Here is a 27,998-nt window from a genome sequence, read left to right as displayed (position 1 = left end):
TTTCATTCCAGCCCCAAAACGCTTTTCCTCGTAACCTCGATAATAAACACCACTCGGGTATAAACACTCATTTATTGTAGTATCAGAATTAGTCATGCCAGTGGTTATATTTCCATGCTGTGGTGACTTTCAGTGTAGACCAAAAAAAAAAAAAAAAAAAAAATCTAGTTAGGTATAATCATCATCATCATCATCATCATCATCATAACTCGTATCCCCTCCCTGACCATGGCTGTTTTATGGTCATGAATCAGCAGCAATGGTTCCCAAGGTGTAAATAGTAATATAGGGAAAATAAAAAGTCACCAAAACGCAGCAGGACCGGTGGGCCAAAACCGAGGCCGGTCTCCAACCAGGACCTCACACCTGTATTCCAGTGACCTATTAAGCAGATACACAACCAAACCATGGTTTAATGCCCGACAGAGACGATTCGCCTTGAAAATCATCTCAGTGTTACTTTATCTGTACATTGCACCTAACGGGGGACACATATGAGCTCTAAATTCTTTATATAAGGACGTCATTGAACGTGGGAACCGCTTGCCAGTGCATAATCCCAATTACCTGAGCTATGTTAACACCTATATTCTCCAGTAGGCATCTATTAAGGCCTTACACTAAAAAGAAAAACCTCCATGCCCGTGATGTCAAAGCCACTCCCACTTTGACTCTACAGAAATTATAGTTTTGAATTCACTGACGATGGACGATGTGTGTGAGCTCCGTCTGGTGTGTGGAGTACCAGTGTCGAGAGGAAGAAATTTAAAATAAACAAAAAAAATCCACTGACAGTAAAAGTATTCTTAGTAACAGTGCTGAGCAGGATCAAAACAACTGATTTGCTCATTATTTGTTCATTTCTGGAGATGATTTCAGCTTCTATTTTTTTAAACTTCTGTGTACACATTGTTTAAAGACTAATAAATTAAAACAAAATGGGACCATTTAGTAGCTTCAAACAAAGCATGTCCAAAAAATAAAAAAAACAAACCCAAAGGAAAAAGTTTGTGTGATGATAAAAACGTAAAGACGCTAAAAATAAACTTTGTGTGGCAGGTTCATAATTTAAAGTAAAAAGAAGAGTTTGGCGGCAGCGTGGCGGTGGAGTGCAGAGGTCGATTTCCTTGAAGCAGAAGTGAGAGGTTCAGTTAGCTACTCAGTTAACGGATTTCAGAGCGTTCAAGCTTTTCATGGAGCTGCAGGAGGAGGAGACGTGTTCACTTTGCAGTCCTTCGGTGTTCTTCGTGAGCCTTTTGCGTGTTTCTCTGGTCCAATTTCAGACAGAAATTGTCTCCTGTTATTTCTTCTTTTCTTTTTTTTTTTGCTCCTCTCCTGGTGTCGTTCAGCTGTGTGGGAGGACGCGACTCTGTGTTTGTGATCCTGCACTTGTCCAGTCCACAGTCACTGAGGTGTTGCATCTCCGTTGACTTCTATACCGTGCTGCTGCAGCTGTGCTCGAAGCAGTGCGTTGTCATTCTTTAATTCCTCAATCTGAAAACGTAAGACAGAGTATTTAATTTCATTCATCCTTGATCCTTCAAAGACTTTTTTATTAAAATGCCCCTAACTTTCTTGATTCATGCCACGTTTATGGTGTTTTAGGTGCAAACAGGAGAGCGGCGGTGCTTTTCTCTCTCACATTCATGTAAGTGTTATTTTCTATGCCCAATTTTAACCTAATGGTCACAATCGAATGCATGAACTGGAAACAAATCCGTGTTCTGTATCTTGCCCAACATGCAGGCCGGAGGAGCCAGGACTGAACCACCGCTTTTCTGTTGCCCCCGCTTTGGTGTTGAGGCAAAGAAAGTGGAACCTCAGTACTCTACCTCCACTATTAGTCAGAAATAACAGACAAAACTCGTATTGAGCAGAATTTAATTCAGCTTATTGGTGCAGTCCTCTGCAGTGTTTATTTTCTGTCATGTTACAGTGCGCTCACAACGTTCAGACTGATCGAGACACTCGAGTTCAACGTTTTTCTCTACTCTTGGCACTGCACCGCTTTGTCTGTGAGGACCCAAAGCCCCCTCCACCTATGTTTGCAAAGGGTAGCAAATCAAAATATGAGATGTGTGCACAATGATGGGAAGTTAACCTGTTGTCTAAGCAGCTCGTTGTCCATCTCGACTCGCTCCACCTCTTTGTAACTGTCCTGCAGCCGCTGGTTATTCTGACGCAACTCGCGGATGTAGTCGCACGCTTTGGACAGGATGCCTCCTTTACTCTGAGGAACAAACAAATAATATAATATTTTTCTTTCTAGTCTTTCATTCCCACTGTGAGCTGACTTTTCTCCAGCGGCTGACACACTTTGAAATTCCTTCCATATAAACACTTTGTTACCTGCTGAGCTAAAAATAAAATAAATAAAGTAAACACTGTCACACGCCCCTGGCTGTAGTAAAGCCTGGTGAAGGCATGAATGAAGTCAAAGAACAGGGTGAACAGGAAGTGAATGAAGGCCTGACAGAGGCAAATTTAAAAAGATCAGTGACATGAAACAGCTGCTTTCAGACTAAATGAAGTCACGTTACATACTGAGCTAATCTAACTAGCAGGAGCTTCTGTAACCATCTGTCAGCACTTACACGGTCATGCAAAATATACACGAGTTTTCAGTGAACGTCAGAGGGTTTTTTTAATACAACGCTCACCGCTCCGGTTCTGCTGTCGATGCTGCAGTCAGGAATGATTTTTGACAGCGTGACAATCCAGTTATTAATCTTGTCTCTTCTTCTTCTCTCCACTGTAAAGAAAATAAAAAGGATGCTCAGTTTTAGCTCTCGCAAGCTGTGGTTTCACACACCGATCAGCCCCAACATTAAAACCACCGACTGGTGACGTCAACAACACTGAACATCTGCTGGGAAACCTCAGCTCCTGCCACGCAGATCTTACTTCGATATGTGCTACCCTTCTTGTTACATGCACGATAAGTGAAACTGTTTCTGTTCTTCTTCTGTTGCTCTTCTTTTTCCAGGTATAAAGCCTCCGCCTATTGGCCCATTCAAAGTTAATCGGTACATGTCTATTGGCTGATCTGAGCACATGAGGCCAATCACTCGCCAGTGATCGTTACAAAAGCGCAGATCCCTCGCCAGCTGTGCCTGCTCTAATCCTTAAGTGACATTCTGGTCCAGACTCCATGCCAGTTGGTGGCGGTAATGCACCAATTCGTTTGCCAACCGTCAATAAAAAAAAAGGAAAGGAAATAGAAGAAGAAGCTTCGCCTGCTTCCGACTCTCAGTGACCTTTGTGTTTGGTAGTTTCTGTGTGTGAACAGCAGCAGACTCCCACAGCACGACATTACACCATCCCATGCAACAAAAACTGCTCAGAAACCACATGAGGGACACCAGAAGAACCCAAAGAGTGTATTCCCAGAACACAGAGGCTCTACACAAGAGCCCACATAAGATTCATTTAATGTTGTGGCTAACCTGTGGAGATACACACGAGCTGGAAAAAAAATGCTGCTGGAAATGTGCACTTTGACATGTTACTGCCATTCATGTCTGTGATTAAAGAGCAATTAAAATAAAATCGCTTTCAAACTTTCATTTAAGTTTAGATCCTTCCTTCACTATTCAAATTAAATCTGGTCTTTCCTTAGGAACTTGAAGTTAAAAAGGAGTGATAGATGTGACAGCCCTGAAATATCCGTAACCTTGGCGATCACGCACCTTCATTGTGCTGTGCTCTTCGCCTCTCATCCCTGGGCGCCCGTGGACCATCTACTTTCCTGTAAAGGCACAAAGAAAAAACACAACAATTGTAAATTAACATTGAAAAAAAAAATGCTAAGACACCACACTGAATGCTGATGTGCCAAAACTGTGACCCAAAAGTCTGTTAACAACAAAAAGTATTGATATAAAGGAAAGCATGTTAACCAAAACCCATCTGGTTTTAGTAGAAAATTATCTTTATTTAGGTTTAATGAGCTGTAAAGAACCCCACAAATATACCAACTGCTAGAGTCTGTGTTAACTAGACTTTCACCTCCAAAGAACAGACCCAGATCCTTTAAGTCCTCTGAAGGGCACGCTCTTTGAGCTCAACCCTTTGAAGGATTCAGGCTCTAACCCCCCCCCCTCAAAAAAAAAACATGAGTATGGTTTACTGTTGCCCTCTCTGAAGGAGAATCAGTGACAAACTAAACACCAAAGCTCAGTGGTTCCCACACACTTATTACCTGGGAGGGCTGCCCAAGTATAGTAATGGGCCCTTATTATAGTTAGCCTTTCATTTTAGCATTTTTTGCAGTTAATCTTATCCTCCTCACTTTTATTTTGAAAGTCTCATCACCGCTACACCACTAGTCCTGCGTTAGCAGTGGCTAGTAGGTGGCTCGCAGGCGTGTGCTGCTCATTAGTCATTCAGATGAAGATGTCCTTCAGTGGCTCAATGTAGTCCAACCTCACCATCACAGACTGAAACTGCAAAGAGGTGGAAAACTGGGTCTGAAATCTAAATCTGTGGGAAACACTGATGCCTGAACTAAACCTGCAGCTATTAACCAAAGCCACAGGCAGACCAAAATCCAGTTTAATCCTCGTATCTTAAGCAGCCACCAAACGTCTGATTCTACGACACATGATGGGGGCAGGGTGGGGGGCGTAAGTGAAAGTTCTTCTCACCAGTCTGAACTGCCATGCTGCAACATCTCGCTTTCACCAAGGTCTCTGGGGATGGCAGGTAAGTAGGACATAGTATGTTGGATGTTTTAAATGATTTAAATGATGGTTTTTCTTTTTTTTTAGTATATATTTATTGTTTTACACACAATGACAAGACGGATCACGCCAAGAAGGAAAGCAAGAGGCAGAGTACACCCAGTCCAGTGCAGATTGGGAGGAAAAAGGTGAGATGTCGGCCAAACAGATGTGCAGAGGGATTATGGTGATTTGGTCATTCTGAGATTTTTTGGGAAGTAGCATCAATGTGCGACGAAGCTTTAAGTTGTACTCACGCAGTGTAGGTGTGTGTGCGTGGCGCTATGGTACGTTGGGTCGCCGTCTGCAGCACCTCAGGTGGGCTCATCATCACGTAGAACTGACCTGGATTTGACGAAACACCACGAGGCGTTAGATCGACAACACGAGCCTGTTTTATTTGACGGTTAAAGAAGTGCTTCTCACCTCCCGCTTGTGTAATTGTTGGGTCGGCGGTGGCCTGCACCGACACGGCCGTGGCTGTTCCATCGCTGACTGTGGCTGCAGGGAAATAAGCGAAACGTGTCTCTCCTCCCACCGTCTCCCCGCCAGGACTTCCCCCGTTGCTGAAAGGATTCTGGATGACGGCCTGCAAAGTCGGAGACAGAAAGTTTGTACAGCTGGAATCATCTCAAATACAAATTCGATTACTTTTGCCACTGGAAAACCAAAATGCTGAAATACAGTTTTCAGAATAAGAGCTCCTTAACTCCTTAACCCATGTTTGATATACAGACTGACTCTGTGTCATCCGGTCACGTCCTTGTCATGCACTTTTTCACAGACTGTGTTTTTAAAATGTCACAGGTGTTCATGGTAAAAGCCAAAAATAAATCTTAAAATAGGGTCACTACCCAAACGTTTCCAGACCGAACCATATACACTTCTCTAAATAATTACAGCCCGTGTGAAATTTCACGTAGAAGAGGTTGACGTCATGGTGATCCAATCCCCTATTTGCATGCCCCTCAGCCTTCCTGTCAGCCACGAGCTGATAGATTAGTCAGATAAGGAAGCGGGTGTATCTGTGGCTTCCTGTACAGACTGATGGCTGCTGCGTCTTGACTGCAGTCTGTTTTTATTTCTAGAGCCTTTTGTGCATCCTGATCATCTTGCAGGGTTAACTGACCTGCGCTACTGCCTGAGGGGCTCCAGCAAATGCTGCAGTGGAGACGACGCTGACGGCTCCCGTCCCATCAGCTGCCGCTTCTAGTTGGTCATCTGTCACCTGAACCACGCGATAGGTCACCTGCAGACAGAGGAGGGCATGAAGTCAGTGACCATTATGGGGGTGTTTGAAATTTGTTTTTGGTACGAGTCGACCTCACACAAGCCTGGTGATGCACATTCATCGAGTAGCCGTCACGCAGACGTTTCATCTTATCGTTCATCTTATCATATCACAATATGTATTCTGAAGATGACAGCAATGATCCAATCACAGCGCTGCTGGGACAGCCACCATCACTGTTCACAGCCTCTCATAAACTCTCTGATCAGAAACTCTTTGTTACCATATTTCGTGAGTTTTTTTGGTTCTGAAACTTCTCAAGTTCACTTTCAAATATTTGGGTCAAAATTTTAAAAAATAGATTTTGTTCAAAGGTGTCAGTGACCGTCTGGAGTGAAAACAACAGTCGTTGCTAATTTTGCATGTGCTTATCAATCAAGTCAATTACACTTTCACCCCACAGACCAACAGTGACACCCACGTTCAATGACCTCAGGCGGCGTGACGCCCGGATTTCGATTCGATCGCTGCCAAAGTTGAATCTGTGGCTACAGCCTCGCTTTTAAAGAAACATAACTGGGATAGAAAGAAAATAAGATCCACAATAAATATGTCAACTGAAGAAAAAAAAAAATCACTGACAGAGCAACTATATCACAACTAGGGCTGGCACGATTTGTCGACTAGTCACGATTACGTCGACTATCAAAATCGTCGACGACTGATTTAATAGTCGACGCGTCGTTTGAAGCTTTGTAAGATCCCAAAAGACGCAGGAATAAGTAGCAGGATTTAAGAGTGTAATAACGGACTGAAACAGAAGATGGCAGCACTGCATGTACAAGGATGCCAGCTGCCGTTAAACCCCGAAGAAGAAGAAGAAGAAGCAGCTGTGTCCCAGAATTCATAGCGCGGCCCAGCTTAGTTTCCAACAATGGCGGCAGCTAGTTAGTTTTAATATTACTCTTATTATTCTTTCTGGGTCACAAAATAAACGTTTAACATATTTTCAGGCGAGAATGTAGCTGTGTAAACCTCAAATATCGGATCAGTTTATCAGGACACCACATATTTTCAAAAGCGCTCCGACGTTTTCGGAGACGTCTGTTACCCACTAGCTCGATAGCTAGCCGGGGGCTAGGTCACTAGCGCGGTGAGAACATCGGACTCCCGGCAAATTGTTTTCAAACCCACCGCCGTCTTTCGCTACTCAGGTTAAATATATGAGTCACTTAGATAAATTAAAAATGTTGTTGTTTGGCTTTTTTTTTTTTTGTATTTTATTTGTTCCTGAGTAAATCAGTTTGTCTGAGATTAAAGTTATCCGGTTGTTCAGTGATGACGCGACGAATCCTACTTCCGGGCCTAAAGTAGTCTGCGTTTAATATGGCTTTTGTGTTGTTAACATGTTTAATGTTATGTATTTTCTTCTATTTAATCTCAAAAAGCTCCTAAAACAGTCAGTGATCCCTGTTGACCTCCCTCGGCTTTTATTACCACTAATCATTTATTTAAGCTCAGTTTTTAAAACCTTAGGATGTAACTACAGCCCAGCCCATGCAGCAGTATATGAATGACTAACCTCGTATTGTGGATGGATTATCTCAGTTGTTCTCCTGGCTGAAGTTTGGTCCTTTTACAGCATCCTGCCATGCGATTACATTTGTTTCTGACCACCGAGAAAACTCACGTTAACTTTTATCGAGTGGAAAAAAAGTTAGCTTGTTTATATTATGCTAACATAGCTATGTCGCTAGCGGTCACGTAGAAAATCATTATATACCAGCTAGCCCAACTTCAGTAACCCTACAAACGTCACTGCTGTTTAGTTTTCTGTCTTCATTTATGCTGGAAGTGATAACAGAGCTGTACGTTTGAATTTGTTTCCAAAACCCCGCAGTCAGGACATGCTATATTGTATTTAGATAGAAGCTAGCGAGCTAACTCCCTGCTAACTTCTAACTCCGTTAAATGTCATAAATTCCGTTTTCATGGATGCCTGGATGTTAAACTCAATTGTTACACCTGGTAGAGCAGAACGCTGATCGTTTTATTAAAGATGAAAGACTTTAGACAGTTTTTCAACTCTCAGTAATGCCATAGTGATCGTTTGATATATGGACCTGCAGCGGAGTTTAGACCCAGACACGGCTAGTGACATCAGACTGAACAACCGGATAGTTTTTACACAGCTGAATAAACGTCAAGCAGACAGCTGATTATCAGAAGTGTGAGATGCTGGAAAATATACTCCGTTGTCCTGTTATATTTTAGATAGCAAGGAGTTTGTTAAACTTCACCGAAACAATCTGCAAATTTCATTAAAATTTAATAAACTATCATCTTGTCTTTATTTTTAGTTAGCACCTTAAAAGCTTAAAGCTGTAAGCTAATGATAGTTATATAAGAGCAGATGCTGCTGGTGCAATAAGCTGTAGTTTTACGTCCAGTGGATGATGATCTGATTAGTCGACTAATCGCATAAATAATCGGTGACTAGTCGACTATCAAAATAATCGTTTGTGGCAGCCCTAATCACAACTGCCCACTCTCCACATATTTATTACTAAGGTCTGTCTGGCTTTGTTGTAAAGATATCCTCACATCCTTTGTGTAAAACTATGACGCCTGATCCCAGGATACTAAAATCTGTTGTCACAGCTCAGAACAGGAGTAAATTTTTCACCAACAGTAGACAGACGCTCCTGCTGCTGATGGACTGCTACCTTTAGAAATATGGCTCTGTGTCTTGCTGTTGTGTCCATCTCCCTTGTATAAGACTGTTATACTCCCACTGTGAAATTCTGGGCTGATCTACAGATTTTTCATGTTTAAAATAACAATTTGTCTGATAGCTGACGCCAAAGAGTTTTTTACATTTTTCTCCTTTGGTTGAGGTAAACAAATAATTCTTCCTTATATAAAAATGAGCTGACATCCTTTGAAAGTTTTTCAGCTCCTGATCAACAGATCCTGAACATTGAACCAGGGCACAACTGCTGCTATCAGTTACCGTGGTTACCAGTATCTGAAGCTCTATTGTTGCATTCCAACTAGAAAATATCTGAATGGCAAATCAGCAACAGAGGAAATGCTGCCTGCAGCTCACCTGTCCGCCGCTGTTGTCTGTACGAAATTGGTACTGCACATTGTGGTCAGCAAATGCAGTCTGAGGGACACCGGTGATGGTCACTGCAGTCTGCTCGTCCGTCCCCACAGCTTCCCCTGCAACACACACACCACCACGTTTCAGACCTCGAACACTAAACAAGCGCAGGGCCGTGTAACGCAGGTGCACGCCTTTTGGCTTAACAGCAAGCCTGTTTTGTTTTTCTGCATGGGCAAAAATCTGCCACTGTCCAAACAGGTTTTGGCCTCGTCTGAACTATTGACATGTTACTTTCCAAGTGGAGCTTCGTGTACCCACAGTACTCATGTCCTCACTACCATAAAATTCATTTTTAGTCACTAAATGCCAAGAAATAACAAAAAAATATCCACTGTTTTGTTGAATTAACTATATCCAACTCAATCTTCCTTGTGTGGAGAGTCCAAAAAATGCATTCTGAACCTGGAAAAACTCTATAAAGTCTCACTTTTAAGTGTGTTTTGTTTCAGTCGTGTGGATTACAAGAACAGATGCTCCTACCTTCCTGTAGCTGCACCACCTCCTCTGTTTCCTGTTTGTCGTGACTAAAAACAAAAACAGAGCAGAGCTGAGTCAATTTCAAGTATTTCTCTGAAATAAGATCATTAACGTTTTCTGAACAAAAACCCAGCTCTCCTGAACCAACTGAGGAAATACGGCGCCCCCGGGTGGTTATATGAGGGAATAATCATTAAGATATAAATAAAATGAAACATTACTGGCGTCTAAGACTTAAAATCAGTTCATCTGCACTTAAAAGGGGGAAATGAGAATTATTTAAGACCTAGAAGTCTAGTCTAACTGCTCTGACCAGTTGCGCATGGAAAGGCAAACTTCACAAATATACATAATACTCCAAACAACGCCCTAATGTAGTTGGATTTAAGAGTTTGAAACCTTAGAGATGCTGCATCAGTTACAGTAGCAGTGAAGTGCGTTTACTTGTTAACCTAAAAACAGTCACAAACTGCAGCTGTGCACTTGTTTTTATTGTGCATTGGATAAAACAAGCGCACAGATTTGGAAACGGGCGCACAGCTAATGTGTGCAGAAATCCTCTGAGAAAGTGCGCAGACAGTGCGGGACAACACGAAACAAATATTAAAAGTACACTGAGAAGGCAGGTTATTAACTGCACTGCGCTGCAGGGAGCAGGGGGAAAACAGAGGGGTTTATAGGCCGTGGTGGAGCCATGTCTGAGCAGGAAGCGGGCAGCAGCTTCTCACCTCGCCGAGCTGTCCAGACTTTGCTCCAGCATATCCATGAAGCTTTTGCGGGTGTAAAACGCCGATATTCAACGACACCGAATTACGGAGATGGAAGCGCTGATCACGGGGACAAACACACGGGTCATGTGAGGAAGACAGTCCAGGACACGTGAGGCGCCGACCGGGCAAGGAGCTAAAATGGAGGCCGCTGAGGAGCAGGACGGAGCTGTCTGCGTCTGTGCGGAAAAGTAGAAAAAAAAGAAAAAAAAGAGTCCGGGTGTTTCCGCAGCGGTGCCGAGGCGGTGGAGGGAGGCTGAGTCCTGGATTATGATCGTTATTGTGTTATAAATTCGGATCTGAATGCACGGATTGAGGCTGGTTTGCGGTTAAATTGGTTTCTTTATGTCCTCCGTGTCCTCTGTTTGCGCACAGCTGCTGTTTGTCCGCGCAAAGCGGCTGCGACATGCGCTCCAGAAGACACGGAGTGGATTAGTTTGTTCGTTTTTTGACAGAAGGAAATGCGTCTTTTTTGCTCTAAATGTCGCTTTGTCTTTGTAAGATTTGGAGAGCTTGTATTCACGTGACTCCTGGTGTGCAAACAGTTTGGTTAGAGACGGATTTTCATGGGATTTGTTTGGTTAATTCTCTATTAAAAACGATTTACTCGCGAATTATTTGACTTTGGATTTAATAGCGCGGTAAATATTGTCACTGAGAGTCATTTTTTGTGCTCGTTTTTCTCTCCCAATCAATCAGTTCCTCAATGGGATTTTTTTTTCGGGTCTCTTTTGCCCAGGTGACCACAGAGATCCAATACGGGTTTTCTCTCAAACCACATGACAAAAACTGTCTACATAACAAGGCACAGCCGAAGCTCGCATGGTTTTAACACATCGGGCAGCTATGGTGACCATTTTACTTGAAATTCAGACCCAGTTTGTACATCGCTGAGCTGCTAAATGAGTGAAAAAGACAAATAAAACGGGTTCTTGTTTCTTTACAGCCAACCTTCCCATCAATTTCTGACAGTAGGAGGCGATGCTGAGTGTCAGCGGCAGGAGGCACGACGTCTTCCACAGCTGATCTGCGCAACTGAGATCAGCAGATTTTCTTTTACAGTCTATTTAATTCACAAATAAATGCACCTTTATCATACACAGAATCTCAGAAGCTGTCTATAAAATAAAGAACGAACATACTGAAGCTTGTAAGGCCTCACAAAGCACATCACATTTATTTAAGAACATGTTTTACACATTAGGCCCCTGTTTGTTTGTTTGTTTGTTTTTTAAATACTTGGTAATTTTACACCAGATATCCATAAATCCTTTGATTGAAACAATATTCATTGCCGTTTAATTTACTTGTATAAAGGCTTTAACAGTGTGTCCAAAAGTCATAATTCATAGTGTTTAATAAAACTGTCTGCCATTTATTACATGTCAGTTTTTAGAGCCAGCACAAAGGGGAAAATGAATTTTTGCAAGCATAGCTTTAACCCTTTAAAGTCCACTATTAAAATGAACCACTTCTAGCTTGTGTTACAGGTTATAAATGGGATAAAAGTGCATATGGAAAAAAAACCCCCACATACATACTCATCGGCCACTTTATTAAGTATATCTAGTTAGTACTGGGTTGGACCCCCTTTTTCCTCCAGAACTGCCTTAAGTCTTCATGGCATAAAGTCAACAAGGTGCTGAAAACGTTCCTCAGAGATGTGGCTCCATATTGACATGATAGCATCACAGTTTCTGCACATTTGTCAGCAGCACATTCATCCATCTCCCACATCCCAAAAGGTGCTGTACTGGAGTAAGATCTGGTGACTGTGGAGGTTATGTTATGCTGCTGGAGGCTGTCATCCTAAGATTGGTACACACTGGTTATAAAAGGCTGAACATAGGAAGATTGTGCATTTAAAAATGCTTAATTGGTGCCAAGCGGCCAAAGCGTGCCCAGAAAATATCCACCACGCAATTACACCATCACCAGCAATCTGAAGACATTTTCTCCCAGAGAAAAATACTGCTCACGGGATATTTTCAGTTTTCTAAAAACCCCATGGTTGTGCAGTAAAATCCAAATAGATCAGTAGTTTCTAGAATACTCAGACCAGGTTTGCACTGTAAGGGCGTCCAAAGAAAAAGAGAAACATTTGTTGCCCATTCTGATGCTCAGTTTGAACTTCAGTAAGTTGTTTCACATTGCTTAAATGCACTGAGTTTTCATCATGCGATTGGCTGATAAGAAATTTGCATTAACAAGCAGTCAAACAAGTGTCCCTAATAAAATGACCAGTTAGCATATAATCTCCATCAGCTTGTTCATCAGTTTATGAGATTTAGTAAAATGCTTCAGCCTCAGTGTCTTTGTAGTCACTCCAGCTGTCCAGCCATTCATTTTCCTAGTCAAATTTTGGTCTCAAGCAAGGCAGACTGATCTGGCTGATATAAGAGAGGCGAGATGGAAGCGCCTATAGAGGAGCATGTCTGTGTTTCCGAGTGTGGGAGGAGACTGGAGCACACAGGGAGAACCTGTAAACTCCACAGAGAAACACTCCAGCCGACCAGGACGTGAGTGCTAACATCTGCACCACTGCGTAGTCCTCTCATCCTGCCACTGAAATGTAAAGACACTGTATCATCTGTATCTGTAACACTGTATCTTGTATCTTCTCATACATATTATATGTATGATGTTTAGTGATGTTTAGTGGGCTACAATCAGAATAATTAAAGGTCTACAAAAGAAAACCAGTCTGCCAGAGCACACTTTTGGTGCTGTTTTTGTTTTATGACTCGGAATCTCTTAGTTAAGGCTGTCCAAAGAAATACATTTCTGGCCATTTAGGTATTTAAACCAAAGGCTAAGTAGGAAATTTGTGTAAGAGCTTAAGAAAAGATGTTGCGTAAATGCATCCTTACAGGATGTGAAGACTCCAGCTCTGTGGGGTTCTTCTGGAGTTAAAACTTTTGCAGAGCTTTTACAAAACGACTACAATTCAAGTCTCAGCCAACAGATCTGCTTAAAATTATCCCTTATAGGCATCACATGGCTTTGTGCGTGGCTTTGTGCAGAGGGTGACTCATTTATTCAGACTGTACACCCATTACAGTGAGACAGAGAGAGAGAGACAGAGGGAGGGAGGAACAGCCACCTAACAAGTGCCAAACTTGAGGCCAACCTCTCCTCCCATCTCATTCTTTCCTACATGGGCACTCTGATGGGTTTGCAGACAGCTCAGTTTGCAGACTGAAGAGAGAACCAAGACGAACACTGGGATCACGTAAGGAAATCGTCAAACTACTCTGCAAAGATCTCCAGAGATTTCTCATCCTCTAACAAACTTTAAAAAGGTAAATCGAATTTTATAAGTTAGTATCTTTTGGGCAAGGACATCACTTTAATTTTTGGGTGGAGTTGTTAACCCCACCCATGTCTTTTGATTAATTGTGCTTTGTCGTTTGTGTGCTTAATGTTAGGGGATTAAAAAGAGCCGGATGTATTTGGAAGTAATCAATATGTTCCAGTGAATTAAGCTTTGTTTTCTTTTTAACTTTGAACTTTGAGCCAAAAAGTTGCCTCATTTTTGTGTGTTTCAATGAATATTTCTTGGGCATATTTCTTTCATCTTATTTGTGACACATGTTCCACGTCGACTGTCGGATCAAACTGAATGGTGTGCATTTGCACTTGAATAAAACCTGCTCAAATTGACTCTTTAGACTCAAATGAATATAATCATATCTGTTTTGACAGCAAAATAAGAAAGTTACAATGGCGACACCCAAAAACACTCCACGAGGTGCAAACACACCACTTTCTCCCAACCGGATCACCCGTCTCCAGGAAAAGGAGGACCTCTGCAACCTCAACGATCGACTGGCCGTCTACATCGACAAGGTCCGCTCTCTGGAGGTTGAGAACGCCGGGCTGCGTCTGCGCATCACCGAGTCGGAGACAGAGGTCAGCCGGGAGCTGACGGGTCTGAAGGCCGCCTATGAGACGGAGCTGGCAGATGCCCGCCAGACACTGGACTCGGTGGCCAAAGAGCGAGCACGGCTGCAGCTGGAGCTGGGCAAGCTGCGAGAGGACCACAAGGAGCTGAAAGCCAGGTATAATGTTTACTGTGTTTGCACGTGTCTGCAGGAGCTGCTGAGAAAAAAGATTGATTACTTTGGGTTTGTGCCCTCTCATCTTGGGTCCCCAAATTCCTTAAACTCACCCCTGTGTGTTTGATCGATGTGGGTGGGGTTTTTTTTGTTGTTTTTTTATAGCTATAGTGGGAGTGTGTAACTTTAAAAGACAAAATAGTAACAACAAGATGAAATCATGAGCTGCAGAATTCACCCTTACTCATTCCTTACACTCAGGGGCTGTCACGGCACGATTTAATGTGGTTTGACCTTTAGCTTCCAGTATCTAATTTCAGCAAGTCTTAGGAGTTTCTTGTCATTCTGCTGACTTCATAACTCATTTCTGTTTGTGTTATATTTACATTAGCAGTTACTATTATCCCATAATTATCACCTGTCCCACAGTGTCTGCTGTTCAGCTAAAGTTATACGATACAGCTTTTGAAGTCGGGATTGCCAAACTCTTCTCAGAAAGAACTCTGCTGCAGAGTGTCTGGTGATCATGAGATGTCTCGCTGCTGCGAGGCATCTAAAATCCCCCTTTTCAAACAAACCCTTTCAATTGAAGGCATCTATTTGTCCCTTAATACAAATGTGAAAGGGTTTGGACTTCAGTGTTGATACATATTAAGCAGCAGTTACTCATAATCTTTTAATAACTGATGTTTTAACTTGGTGATGCACTGAGAGTTGTGTTACCCTGCCGCTGGGAACACTCCCTATAACTGTAACATATTCTCCTCATTGCTCACTGGGCAAGAGCTGGAGTGGGACTCCAGCTCTTTCCCATGCTTCCACATCCAGAGGCTGATGACTAACTCTTTCCCCAGCTTCTCCTCCTTCACCAAAGTCATCATTATACACAATACGTGGCAGTGTTTAAAGAGCTCCACTCTTGCCTGGATTATTTTTCCGTAAATAATAAAACGACGGCCACAGTGTGTTTGGCAAAGCCATACCGTTGCCATGGCAATATCTCAGCTAAAAACCAACGGCTGTGGCTTGTGGCTACCAGATCCACGGGACTTGATGAAAATCACTGTGGTCTATGACTCATATGCACCGAGGTCTTTCCCCTGCTTCTGCTTCTTGTAGACATCCTCATTCAAAAATAGCTCATATTTGTTTGATTAGAGTGTGTAAAGGAAACTATAGTAATTCAGTTTTAGGTCTTAGGTCACTAAAACAAATGCAGTAAGATGCTTAAACTCTTAAACTATGGATTCTCAAAGCTTGAATGAATTGAGTGTCATTTGAGTAAAACGAGAGAAAATGTACACATTGAAAGTCTCAGTGGCATTTGTAATAGTAGTTTAAGGTTTTGTTCAAGTATTGTTGCTATGGTGACTAATGGAGATAAACATGAATGAGAAATCCTCCCTTGATCTCACTCAAAGCTGTCATAGAAAATGTAAAGTAGTGCATTCTTTCATTCATGCTTGCACTAAAAATGAACAAAAGCTGCACTTTGAGAACTTAAAGTGGAACTTAGTCCCCATTTTTGTTTTCATAGGAACACTAAAAAAGAGTCAGAACTGGGGGGAGCCTTGCAGAGGCTCAAAGACCTGGAGGCTCTGCTTAATTCGAAGGATGCTTCCTTGACTACGGCTCTTGGAGAAAAGCGTAACCTCGAGGTGGAAAACAGGGACCTGAAGGCGCAGGTTGCCAAGGTAAAGTCAAACCCACGCTCAATTTAAAACTCAATAGAAACACATCTGGGCTCAATCTTTCTGCAGTCAGTCTACAAGCTCAGAACCTCTCTGTTTGTCCTTCATAGTCCTCCTCTCTTTCTTCCAAGTTTTGTTAGTAAATGTCAGCTAATTCAGATTTCAGCAGGGGTTGAAGGACAGCCTCTCTGCATGTTTTCCTGCCCGCATACTCCACTGACTGCTTATTTTCCACTCCGCAGCATTACTTTGTACTCATACTCGGCCCATTTTGTGCTTCTTTTTTAGTTGGATACCAGCTTGGCCGATGCCAAGAAGAAGCTGCAGGATGAGATGCTGAGGAGGGTGGATGGAGAGAATCGCATCCAGACTCTGAAAGAGGAGCTGGAATTTCAGAAGAACCTCCACTCTGAGGTCTGAGCGCTTTTTGCATATGTTCTTATCATTAGTTAATCATTTTAAAAAGTACCCATGCTGGACTTTACTGATAATCATTGCTGGTAAATTTTCAATAGGAGCTGCGGGAGATAAAGAGGCGTCATGAGTCCCGCATGGTTGAACTGGATAATGGCCACCAGCAGGAGTTTGAATGCAAACTGGCCGAGGCACTGGCGGATATGCGCAACCAGCATGAGCTGCAGATTAAAATGTACAAGGATGAGATCGAGAAGACCTACAACACCAAGGTAGACCATCAAGTTACTGTTACTAAAGGTTTACTTTGCAGCATTTATGTCTTCTGTTTTGGTCCTCAGTGGTGAAAGAAAGCTGCACTGAATAATTGCGCAGCAGAAATATCCAGTTAAAACATCGTGACATGGTTGTGTAGTTCCGAGTTGTTGGGCTTTCGCAGTTTCACAAATGTCTTGTATAATTTGGTTACAGTCCATGTTTTATCTCCCTCCATCAGCTGGAGAGTGCTCGTCAGTCAGCAGACAGGAGCAGCCACCTGGTTGGGGCAGCACACGAGGAGCTCCAGCAGATCCGAGTACGCCTGGAGTCCACGTCGACTCAGCTCAGCCAGCTACAGAAACAGGTTCTTACAAATAATCAGCACACACTTATCTGCAAGCATACATCACTTAAAGAAAAGGGTGATATTTTTCATATTTCAGAGCAGGGGTGCAAAACATAAGACACAATCGACCCGCCAAAGCTGTAGAAAATGTAAAGAAGCGCATAGATTTTGAATTTTTAACTGCAGTTTCATAGGTTTTACAGATGTTCCTGATAATAAAGATTGCCCACTTTCATGCTAAATCAAAGTAATTAAGCAACTAAATGACAAGAAAGTTTGTTTTTCAAATATCGAGTCCATAGTAAAAAGAACAACAAAAACTTTATATTTTATCATTTCAGAACAGTCTGTGGAAAAAAGTAACATAAATTATTCTGTAGTTTTGCGTATTTATCATGTAGTTTCACTGGTCCGGCCAATTCAATATCACCTAAGATCAAAGTGGGGTGTATGTGACTCACTATGTAAAATCAGTTTGACATCCATGTTTTAAAGTAAAAACAGACCCCAACAGAAATCAATTTAATTTAAAACAGAAGTTGTTTTTATAGATTCACATGAATTAGGCTCTTCAAATTGATGCTGGCTGTAAACTCCATTTATTTGTTTAAAAGTTCAGTTTTTCATGGTTTCTCTAGATTTCCTTTGTTTTTTGAGCTCAATTATTAACTCACTCCTTGATTGCTCTTGAGGTCTCCAGACTTGCTTGTTTGATCCTATCAGGCAGTAACTTTGTGACTCTTTGGTTTGATCCAGCTGGCAGCTCGTGAGGCAAAGATCAGGGACCTCGAGGATGCTCTGTCGCGGGAGCGGGACAGCACGCGTCGCCTTCTGGGTGAGAAGGATCGAGAGATGGCAGAGATGAGGCACCAGATGCAGCAGCAGCTCGATGAGTATCAGGAACTCCTCGACGTTAAGCTGGCCCTGGACATGGAGATATGCGCCTACAGGAAGCTGCTGGAGGGAGAAGAGCAAAGGTATGTGTAACGACGCTCATCGTTTCCTCTGTGTGGTTCATAAACTTTTTCATTTATCTCATCATCGTCATCAACATGTTTCTCTCTGCAGACTGCGTCTTTCGCCCAGCCCTCCTCCTACCAGGGCGGCGGGAAGTCGATCCTCTACTTCTGGAGCTCTCTCTCGATCTATCCACCACAGCGCTCAGAACTCCCCTGCTAAGAGACGTCGCCCTAACGACACCGACAGCGAGGCCTCCAGCTTCGCCGGTGGAGCCGTTTCCCGCACTCGCATCACCCAGCAGGCTTCGGCCAGTGGACGTGTCACTGTGGACGAGGTGGATCTGGATGGGAAATATGTCAGACTCAGCAACAAAGCTGATGAGGTGAGATGGAGAAGTTGGAGGTGGACTGACTACATTACTATTTGTAATGTAGTGACTTTGAACTCTGACGTTTTTACCCAACTACCCTCTTGCTCTTGTAGGATCAGAATCTGGGGAACTGGCAGGTGAAGCGGCAGGTGGGATCTGGCACTCCCATCGCCTTCAAGTTCCCAGCTAAATTCACCTTGAAGGCTGGTCAGAGGGTGACGGTTAGTAGCGTCTTTATTCAGCAATCAGAATCACCAATCAACACCTGATTAGCACAGATGATTTACTCTGTACTGTCCATGTGGTCAGATCTGGGCCTCTAATTCTGGTGGAACTCATAATCCTCCATCTGACCTGGTGTGGAAGAATCAGCCCTCCTGGGGCACCGGAGACCTCTTCCAGACTACTTTGATCAGCACTAATGGAGAGGTATTTTGAATTAAATCAGCTTATTGGGCTTGATAGACATTTCATTCAGACCTAAAGTGTCAAGACATCAAAACTCATGGCCAGTATATTTAAAATATACCGAAACTGAATGAATAAATAAAAACTACAACACTTTTCTTTCAGGAAATGGCAATGAGGAAGGTCACCCGCACTCACCTTGAAGAAGAAGATGATGACATGGTGAGAGAAATGATAGTTTTCCTAGCATGTGCATAATGAGATCATGTGCAGGACCAGAATCCAATTAGCAGCATCCACTGGTTTTGCATTGAATTAAAATAAGAATCACATTAATTCAGATATTAACATTTCAAATGGATCCGTATCACTGTGTGGGGGCGGTAACATTGAAACTGAGCATTACGTGTTGCATGATAAGGTGATGGTTGGTAAGTAAAATAAAGATATTTAAAAGGATATATGTGTTTTTAGTTAGGTGAAGCAAGGACACATGTGCGTGTGCAAATGAAGAAATACAGCAAAATCTCACACAGTTGCAGCTCCCAATGGATATTTTACATTCTTACTAGAAAAATGATTATCAGTAGTGAAGAATAGTTGCAAACACACATATTTCATCAACTGTTTACGCAACTCAATGTTAACTGTTAAAAGAGACAATTTAAAAAAAACAAAAAAACAGTTCACTTATTGTTTTTAGGCTCTTGTTCATTGTATCAGGGCTACAAAAATACAGGAGACAAAGGCGGTTTAATAACAAAAGCTGTTACAAAACCAGTCCTCCCATAGATACAGACTATTTACACACACAGGACTGAGTAGATGCTCATTAAACAAATAAGGGTGGGGCAGGCAGTCACAAAGGAGTGTCAGAGGTGGGGGGGAAGAGACAAAGACAGGAAGTCAATCCCAAGAGACACAAAGAAAATCACATACCAAAATAAGACAGGAAATGGAAACAAGAAAGACAAAACAGAGACCAAAACATTAGGAAAATATCAGTGAGAAGGAATGAAAATTAAATAAGCACAGACACCACGACACATACTTGACCTTTATTACCACTGCAGGGTTTTGTTTTGTTTTTAACACACACTAATTAAAAGCTTTGTCTGTGCCTCAGCAGGTGGCTCACAGCACCTGTGGGGACGGCGAGTACAACCTGCGGAGCCGGACGGTCGTGTGCGGCTCATGCGGACTTCCTTCAGATAAATCCAGCAACTGCTCCGTGTCCTCTGCTTCCCGCTCCTTCCGCAGCGGAGGCATCTCCGAGGGTTTACTGCCCCACTCCTACGTGTTCAGCACGAGCACACCTCGCAAGGTGAGTACCGCAGCTCATACAGGAGATATATGACTTCCCTTTCATGCAAAGATTACCTCTTTTTTGTCTATTAATATGCATGTGTGATAATTCTAATTTTGTTAAAATTTCTTCCTAGACTGGAGGCAGAATGGAGAGCTGTCCAATCATGTGAAGCCCTGGGGCCACTACACTACATTTTCTATAGCTTCTTAGGTATCAGTTGTTGAGTTATCTGGTATAGTTTTTAGTTCAGTTTATGTACTTTCAATTTAATTTCAAGTTATTGAATGCCAGAAAATTTTATACTGCTTTTTATAATGTACATATGCATGAATAAGAATAATTTTCCAGAGCCTAAAGGTTAATTGGGGTTAGCTTTGTTTGTTTTTTTATATTAGGGACATTTAAGGTTGGAAAATGTAAAACAGTTACTTTAACATTCATTCGTTTTAAAAACTTAATTCAAATTAATTTCATTATACTCTATAGACACTCTGACACAGCGGGGTTGTGATCAGTTTAGGGGAGACCGGGGATAGTTGTAACGTGGGTCAGTTGTAACACTTCCAATTTCTCCAATCAGGGCTAAGTTTCAAATGATGTGACTCATCCTGTGCATGCCCAACTCAGTTCTGCTATCACATGTGAAAAATCAGCACATTTTGCCAAACACAGACAATTTAACATGAAAAAAAGTAATTTGTATGCCAAAAAGTAAGTTTTTCTACTTTATTTCAATTTCTAATAGCATTATCTGCTTTGCAGTTAAACTCATCAAACTTAAATTATGTTATTTGTATGTCTATGGGGATATATTCTGTGTAAGTCTTTAGTGCTAATGTTTTAGCCATTGGCTGTAATGTTAGCTAGTTCATGGCTATAGGAGTCTGGGTCAGTTGTAACAGCAACAGTCTGGGTTAGTTGTAACAATAATGCAGATGTTACAACTTACCACACTATTACTTTAACTTATATTAAACAAGTTGGGGCAACGACATCAGCAGAGAGAGGTTCACTGGTTGCTTTTGTATATGCGGTTAATGCCATTGGCAACACAATTCCTCCACTGTTTGTGTTCCCACACATACATTATGCAGACCACTGTGTCAGAGATGGACCAGTAGGAAGTACTGGTAGTGGAAATAAATCAGGATGGGTGCAAGAAACAGATTTCCTCATCTTTCTGAAGCACTTTGCAAACCTCACCAAGGTAAGCCATGAAAAAAGTAATGGAATTGCGATGCTGGTGAACAACTACATTTTTTCAGCTTCATTGTTATGTTCAAAATTGGTGCAAGAGTTGTGGGTTATAATGCCCACTGAGCCAATGAGGCCAAACTCAAGGAAGACCAACCAAAATTAATGAAATATTCAGTTGCAGAAAATTCCATAACTTGTCTTTTTTGGGGGGTTGGAATCAAAAGTTAGATTTCTGCATTCTGTCACACACACACATAGCTACATAAATGGATGTAAGTGCATTCATGTGTTGAATAAACAAAGATTACATGTAAATGTTTTGTTAGTACCCTTATTTCATTGTGTTACATTTCACCCCAGGATATGTTACAACTAACCCAGACTATGGGGTTAATTGTAACATTTCACTCTTTGTGTTTGAGGCCATACCATGCAATGAGTAATTGTGCTGCAGAGAAAATAGCTGCACTATTTAATAGCTGAGACATGTAAATACTTTGCATTACATTTTGAATCCACTACCTTAAACGAGCTCCAATTTACAGACAGAAATGTCAAAAATGTTACAACTATCCCCGGTCTCCCCTACAATTTTACCAAAATTGAAAACTTTTTTTTTCTCATTAAATCTTCTTACATGGTGAAGGTAAAATGAACCCAACCTTGCTACAGATCTACAGAATATTGTCGGGTTTTTTTTTTTTATTAAAATGAATAAACGTGTTTTCAGAAACCTGCCTTTTTTCTGTGTCTTTCTATTTACTCAGTTTCTTACAATATTTACTGCCTCACCATAGAATCTAATACAGGGGTGGGCAATTCCAGCCTCTAATAATTCCTCTATTAGGACACAGTCAGGTGTTGCTATATAGTTCATCTGTTTGAACGAGGCCAAGAGTTTTATTGATTTAATAAAAATCAATAATTAAAAAAAAAAGTTTCATTCAAATGAAGAAAAATATGACATTTGTATTCAGGCTCACAATTACATGATAACAATAATATAAAAGAACAGATTATAACTGTTCAGTATTCATACTCGTCCACGGTATTATAAAACTATAGGTGCATTTATTTCACCACCTCTTGAACTTTACTTGAGTATTTCATTTATATTTTTTGTACCTTTTCTCCGCTATTTAGAAGGAATTCCTGCTTCTTGAAATTACAAAAAATAAATAAAAATATTTTCAAAATCAAATCGTTCATATATATAATGAACATTCCAAATCATAAATGAAGTTTCTGCTCATAGACCTTCTGTTTTTATAAAGAATTATTTACTGGAATATCTTTAATGGAAATGTTTTTGAACATTTGTGCTTTACTAGTTATAATTAAATTAAGGATATAAAAAAGAATGTATAAAATGGGCTTATATCGTGTGTCACATGGGTCTGATTCTATATAGCTGGCATATAGGGATTCTACTTCATTTATATATAGTAAGGGTTACGCATATTTTCTCATTTTAATTAGAAAAGTGTGTCTTTTACTGCAGTCTCTCCGACTGAGAGCAGGCTTTTATTTTGGAATCCTGGTTTTCAGGTCGCTTTCAAACCCGGAAGTAGCCTACAAGGTCAGGGTGCAAGTGTTGCTCTTGCACAGCGTCAAAGTTCCAAAACTAAGAGCTCTGTGGTTTAAAAGGACAAAACTGCATGTGAAGCTGTCTGCAAGAAAAAGGGTGTTAAAATTTGGTGAGTGTCGCTAATGTTTTGACACGAAGTGGAGCAAATGCTACACGTTAGCTAGCAAGTCAGAGCTAGATAACAGTGAAGTGGACATGAGAGTGCTCCTACTGTAGCCCTGCGACATTAATGTGTACACAGTAATATCCACATAACCGTGTAATGCAGATTAAAAAAAAAAATACAAATGCTAATAAACATTTACAAATATTAGTCGCGTTGATCTGAACATAAATCGAACTGGATGTTAGCAAGTGAAATCTGTTTCACTTCAGTGTTCATAGTTCAGACACTTTTTATTTCTGTGCAGTCATGTGGATTAATAAGTAAACCCTGACTGCTTTCATTGTAATTAAGAGGGTATGTAGCAGTAAGGTGCTGCTAATCACGATTAATTGATCATGAGCACCTCTGTAAAAGCACAAGTGTAGGCACTTTTGCTGGTCTGCAACATTCAGGTGTGTCAACACAGTACCACAAACTTCCCAGCAAATTCACCAAAAGATCGATCTGTGCAATGAACTGTTAGAGAAAGATTAAACAAGTCTGGCTCGTTTGGAAGGAGTGTTTTGCAGACACAGGATGTGGTCACCTTACAGTCACCAGGTTGACTGTCTGCACCAGTTCATATTTGATTCAACTGTTCTTTAATCTGTCTGACAGCTAAAGCCTGACCCAAATTCAGTCATGCAACAGGACAGTGATGTCTAGCACAGCAGCAAATTTGTGAAAAAGAAAAGAATCAAGGTGTTACAATGGCCAGGTGAAAGACCTCAGCATGATTAAAATGCAGCAGGCTCTTAAGAAAGCTGTGCATTAATAAATACCTGCAAACCTCAAGGAACCGAAGCAATGTTATAAAGAAGAGTAGGACAAAATTCCCCCTTAGTGATGTTAGAGGCTGATAAACTCATACAGGAAATGATTGCTGCTAAAGGTAGTGCTACAAGCTGCTGAATCATGGGCTGTAATTAGTTTTTCACAGGATTGCAGAGATTCCTGTGATAATGTTCCTTTTCACATAATTTTAGCGATACAGATAATAGTTTTCTCTGTATTGATTATTAGTGTATTTACATAAAATAAGTTACTTGTAATCTATTTACATTTGTTTTTATTATTGTTATTCTTATTTTTTTTAATGCTGCAGTGGTCTAATTCAAGATGATTTTCTCCTGTGGGAGGAAATAAAGCAGTCAGATCTGTAAATATTACTGCACTTAGATTATTTTTTTGTTTTGATGGTTACACAGAAAATACACTCAGTTTATCTTTACTGTATTAGTTTTGTAATAACACAGTATCATTTTAGTTCATTTTTGTTGTGGAATTTTGTTTTTTAAATGCCTAGTATGGGTTTTTTTATTTAGTTTTAATCAACCATGTTCTGGTGTTGCACAGACTGTGAGAGTGGGGTGTCTCACCTCTTTCTTTAACGCATACTAAGCAGCAACGCAGACGAAGGGAATGACTGATTCTAAGTTTGCAGTCTGCAGGTGTGAGCAAATAAAAGCAAGGAAACAGCGAAAGGAGTGAAACCTGCGTCATCAGCAGACTGAACATTGCTCACTGTGGTCTTTTCTTAAATTTCCTCAGGAGCTTGTATCATCTGGATGTTGAGCGTTCGAGCTCTGTTTGGGATCGGCTTCCTGGTGACCTCACGAGCCGCGACAGCCCTCGCTCAGGCAGGGACATGCCCGTTGCCCGCTGCAGCTAACAGCCACAGAAAGGACTGTTTCAGCAGCACACCAGCGTCCACCATGGCCCAGGCCATCAAATATCTCGGGTGAAGGTTTTAACCTTTTCACACATAAGAGTAAAACCAGACTTCATGAGCCTAGACTGACCTGTAAATACTTCACAGGCAGGAGGAGGCCCAGCACATCGACGAGGAGCTCTTCAGTGAGTACGGCTTCAGTGTGGATCAACTGATGGAGCTGGCTGGACTCAGCTGTGCCACAGCCGTCACACGGGTGAGCGTCACCGTGGGCTCTTATTTTTGAAATGCAAATCTAACGGGAGGAATATTAGTCACTGGACTGGCAACAAACTCTTTTATAATGTAAAATAATTATTTCAGGAACTAATGTGAGACCTCTACCTATTCCAGCTGCTCAAAAATGAGTTTGGTGTCTTTAGGGTTTGAAGAAAGAAACAAGGGTCGAAAGTGGGGTGTAGAAATATTTTCACTTTTTTCTTCTATTCTATGGTTGAGCCACTTAATCCAGTTACAAAAATAAAAGTTTAAACATTGATGTAAATAGACAGCTACCAACCAGTTACGCAAAAATCGTGTGATGAATTTCCCCCAAAACTCTGATCTAATCTTACTCGTCAGCCTTTATTTTTCTGTAGTCAGACTAAAGTAACATTACACTTGATGACGTTATAGTAATGTTGAAACATTCGTCTTTTTGCACAATCAAAGTCTGAAATATTTTCAACTGCACTTTTAAGTTTGCTGTTGTGGAATTGAGATGCACTTGATACAACTGCATTTTGCTCGAAGGTGCAGGAAGAAGCTTTACTTGGTTTGCGTAACTAACACAGAACGGGCCCTTAACCTCCTAAGACCCAAACTCTTCCATGACATGCATTTTTAATTTCTCTTTGATATTTGGGCTGATTGTGACCCAATGAATGTAAAAACAAAGAATTGCCATATTTTTTACCTGATTTTTGTTTCTGAGAAAAATTAGAGCCACATATGAGGATATTTGTCTAAAATTTCGATAGAACAGTGGCAGTATAATGTCCTCGTAAGTGGATATCAGGCCCTTGTAGAGCAAAATTTAGGATTTTGGTCTAAACAACCCAAAATGTGATGTCCACATATGTGGACGCCAGGTCCTAGGAGGTTAAATATATCAAAGTTTATTTTGCTTTCTTCTTTTCCTTCAGGCATATCCACTTACTTCTCTGGTGAAAGCCAGACCTTCTCTGCTAGTGATTTGTGGACCAGGTAACAACGGGGGCGATGGCCTGGTCTGTGCCCGGCATCTGAAACTCTTTGTGAGTGTCTCTCAATTTCACAGAAGAGGAAAGTAAACCATTTATTTTCACATCCTCGTTCAGCCTTAAAATCCTAAATTCCTTTTTCCTCGTTAGTACTTTGTGTGTCTGATTTCAGGGTTACGAGCCGACCATCCTGTACCCAAAGAGGCCAAACAAGCCGCTGTTCCAAGGCCTAACCACACAGTGCCAGAAAATGGAGATCCCCTTCCTGACTGAGATGCCTGAGGTTTGGTGTTAATAAAATATGTAGCTGCAGCTTTATCCAATGTAAACACACAGACACACTGCTTATTGTTTTCTGACTGTGCATTTTGTATGAAGCTGTACAAATGCTCTGTTACACATGAACAGAGCTAATGTAATTAGGCTCCAGTTTAAATTAGCTGTCTAAATGATACTGAGGGGATAATAGCTCTGTTTTTATTACAGCAAACTAGATAGTGAATAATTTCATTGGTAGCTAAGAGGAGCTTTAGTTGATGGATTTACTCACTGAAATAAATGTGCTTTCAAGCTATTGATTAATTCCTTTGAAACTAACTTATCTGGGTAAAACTGTCTCCTCAGGCCAAAGCGATTGATGAAGCATACAACCTGGTGATAGACGCCATCTTTGGCTTCAGCTTCAAGGGAGCTGTGCGAGAGCCCTTTGGCTCCATCTTGGACACACTGAAAAAGTCCACAGTGCCCACAGCCAGCATCGACATCCCCTCAGGTCAGTCCTCACCAGTCCTTGGGTGACATTACTTTGTGAAGTAACTGGTTACAATACAAAATTACTGCCATTAAAAAGTAATCAATAAGGCATGCACCAGTATAGTGGGGCAGGGGTTAGCACATCACCATGAAGATGTGAATGTGAAGTGCTGTTTTTCTTTGTTAGCCATGCTGACAGACTGCTAACCCTTCAACGATATAACCCGCCTCCCAGCTCATGGCAGCTGGGGAAAGCTCCATGTCGCCACAACCTTGAATTGAAATGTCTCTTATAAAAATGGATGTATTAACTTTTGCTAGCATTACCTCTTAAACTAAACCCAATGTATAGCCAGCTTTTAGCTGAAAAACATGTGGTTTTGCAGTCCTCCTCGCTGCAGTACGGCTTGCCAGCAATGTTGTGGAGTTCTGCTTATTGTCAGTGAGGATTTATTAAACTGCAGTGCATCTGTCAACAGTCTGGAATGATTATAATCAATAACTGCATGAAGCCTGCTGCATGTCCGCGCTCCCAAACAGAGGATATTGATTTGGGTCTAACAACTGTCGCTAACAGACATACTGCAGATTATCTCAGGAAACAGAAATTTCAGCTGGTTAGTGACAGCCTTTTTTTGTTTGTTTTCATGTTAAAGGTTGGGATGTGGAGCAGGGTAGCACAGATGGACTCCAGCCTGACATGCTCATCTCTCTCACTGCACCAAAGAAATCCGCCTCCCTGTTTAAAGGACGATATCACTTCTTGGGAGGCAGATTTGTGCCACCTGGCTTGGAGAAGAAATATCAACTCAACCTGCCCCAGTACCCCGGCACAGACTGTGTTTTGCAACTCTAAGAGATGTGGGCCATCACTGAAGGGAAATAAGCTGTCACTGGCGTTATAAAGCAATCAGCTTAGCTCAGCATAAAGGCTGTAAACTGGGTGAAACAGCCAGCAGCGTGACATCCGTTCACTCATTAACACGTCTTGTTTGTTGATTTTAAGAGAGCTTATGTGACATAATCGTATGCTGTCATCACACCTGCAGCACAATGGCAGCATCAGCTAAAGTAAATATGAAAATAAAAAAATTCTTTCTCTGACAAACTGACAAACTTTTTAAAGTTCATATATTCTGCTTTTCCCAAATTTTTTTTTTTACATATACGTACACGTATATACGTGATGGGAGAAGGGAGCGGGAGATCGACAGACTGATTGG

General features: G+C 41.4%; 3 protein-coding genes across 5 annotated transcripts; 2 read left to right on the top strand and 1 right to left on the bottom strand.

Moving 5' to 3' along the window:
* Positions 1-58: 58 nt before the first annotated feature.
* On the bottom strand, positions 59-11,051 carry usf2 (upstream transcription factor 2, c-fos interacting). 2 transcript variants are annotated; one of them, XM_004569221.5, is made up of 11 exons: positions 10,327-11,051; positions 9,602-9,645; positions 9,062-9,177; positions 5,851-5,970; positions 5,148-5,310; positions 4,979-5,066; positions 4,647-4,691; positions 3,690-3,748; positions 2,661-2,752; positions 2,102-2,230; positions 59-1,494 (listed from the first exon to the last, which is right to left on the bottom strand). In XM_004569221.5, the coding sequence occupies exons 1-11, from the start codon at positions 10,362-10,364 to the stop codon at positions 1,405-1,407; spliced, it is 984 nt and encodes a 327-aa protein (XP_004569278.1). In that variant the 5' UTR covers positions 10,365-11,051; the 3' UTR covers positions 59-1,404. The 2 variants fall into 2 exon arrangements, with proteins under 2 accessions (XP_004569278.1, XP_004569279.1); XM_004569222.6 differs by lacking the exon at positions 4,647-4,691 and having other exon boundaries at positions 10,327-11,049.
* Positions 11,052-13,447: 2,396 nt separating this feature from the next.
* LOC101476203 (lamin-A) lies at positions 13,448-22,113 on the top strand. Of its 2 annotated transcripts, none has more exons than XM_004569223.6 (13): positions 13,448-13,667; positions 14,071-14,426; positions 15,961-16,117; positions 16,403-16,528; positions 16,630-16,800; positions 17,025-17,150; positions 17,889-18,109; positions 18,201-18,474; positions 18,576-18,683; positions 18,772-18,891; positions 19,036-19,092; positions 19,997-20,194; positions 20,313-22,113. In XM_004569223.6, the coding sequence occupies exons 2-13, from the start codon at positions 14,089-14,091 to the stop codon at positions 20,346-20,348; spliced, it is 1,932 nt and encodes a 643-aa protein (XP_004569280.1). In that variant the 5' UTR covers positions 13,448-13,667; positions 14,071-14,088; the 3' UTR covers positions 20,349-22,113. The 2 variants fall into 2 exon arrangements, with proteins under 2 accessions (XP_004569280.1, XP_004569281.1); XM_004569224.5 differs by having other exon boundaries at positions 13,449-13,667; positions 20,000-20,194.
* Positions 22,114-22,920: 807 nt separating this feature from the next.
* naxe (NAD(P)HX epimerase) lies at positions 22,921-27,891 on the top strand. Its single transcript, XM_004569225.2, has 7 exons — positions 22,921-23,073; positions 24,661-24,850; positions 24,929-25,037; positions 25,966-26,076; positions 26,195-26,305; positions 26,647-26,794; positions 27,432-27,891. The coding sequence occupies exons 2-7, from the start codon at positions 24,678-24,680 to the stop codon at positions 27,629-27,631; spliced, it is 852 nt and encodes a 283-aa protein (XP_004569282.1). The 5' UTR covers positions 22,921-23,073; positions 24,661-24,677; the 3' UTR covers positions 27,632-27,891.
* The last annotated feature ends 107 nt before the right edge of the window (positions 27,892-27,998 follow it).

Source organism: Maylandia zebra, linkage group LG22 (assembly GCF_041146795.1).
Source record: "Maylandia zebra isolate NMK-2024a linkage group LG22, Mzebra_GT3a, whole genome shotgun sequence".
NCBI classification, from domain to species: domain Eukaryota; kingdom Metazoa; phylum Chordata; class Actinopteri; order Cichliformes; family Cichlidae; genus Maylandia; species Maylandia zebra.
The sequence above is the reverse complement of the archived record's forward strand: the minus strand, read 5'-3'. Positions and strand labels throughout refer to the sequence as shown.

Excerpts from the sequence above, each read along its gene's own strand:
- usf2 (XM_004569221.5), bottom strand. The coding sequence starts at position 10,364 with ATGGATATGCTGGAGCAAAGTCTGGACAGCTCGGCGAG. Across the intron at positions 3,749-4,646 it reads CAGCATGGCAGTTCAGACTG|GAAAGTAGATGGTCCACGGG; the intron begins GTGAGAAGAACT and ends GTGCCTTTACAG. Across the intron at positions 2,753-3,689 it reads AAGAGCACAGCACAATGAAG|TGGAGAGAAGAAGAAGAGAC; the intron begins GTGCGTGATCGC and ends TTTTCTTTACAG.
- LOC101476203 (XM_004569223.6), top strand. The coding sequence starts at position 14,089 with ATGGCGACACCCAAAAACACTCCACGAGGTGCAAACACACCACTTTCT. Across the intron at positions 14,427-15,960 it reads CACAAGGAGCTGAAAGCCAG|GAACACTAAAAAAGAGTCAG; the intron begins GTATAATGTTTA and ends TTGTTTTCATAG. Across the intron at positions 20,195-20,312 it reads GCACGAGCACACCTCGCAAG|ACTGGAGGCAGAATGGAGAG; the intron begins GTGAGTACCGCA and ends ATTTCTTCCTAG.
- naxe (XM_004569225.2), top strand. The coding sequence starts at position 24,678 with ATGTTGAGCGTTCGAGCTCTGTTTGGGATCGGCTTCCTGGTGACCTCA. Across the intron at positions 24,851-24,928 it reads CAGGCCATCAAATATCTCGG|GCAGGAGGAGGCCCAGCACA; the intron begins GTGAAGGTTTTA and ends AATACTTCACAG. Across the intron at positions 26,077-26,194 it reads CCCGGCATCTGAAACTCTTT|GGTTACGAGCCGACCATCCT; the intron begins GTGAGTGTCTCT and ends GTCTGATTTCAG.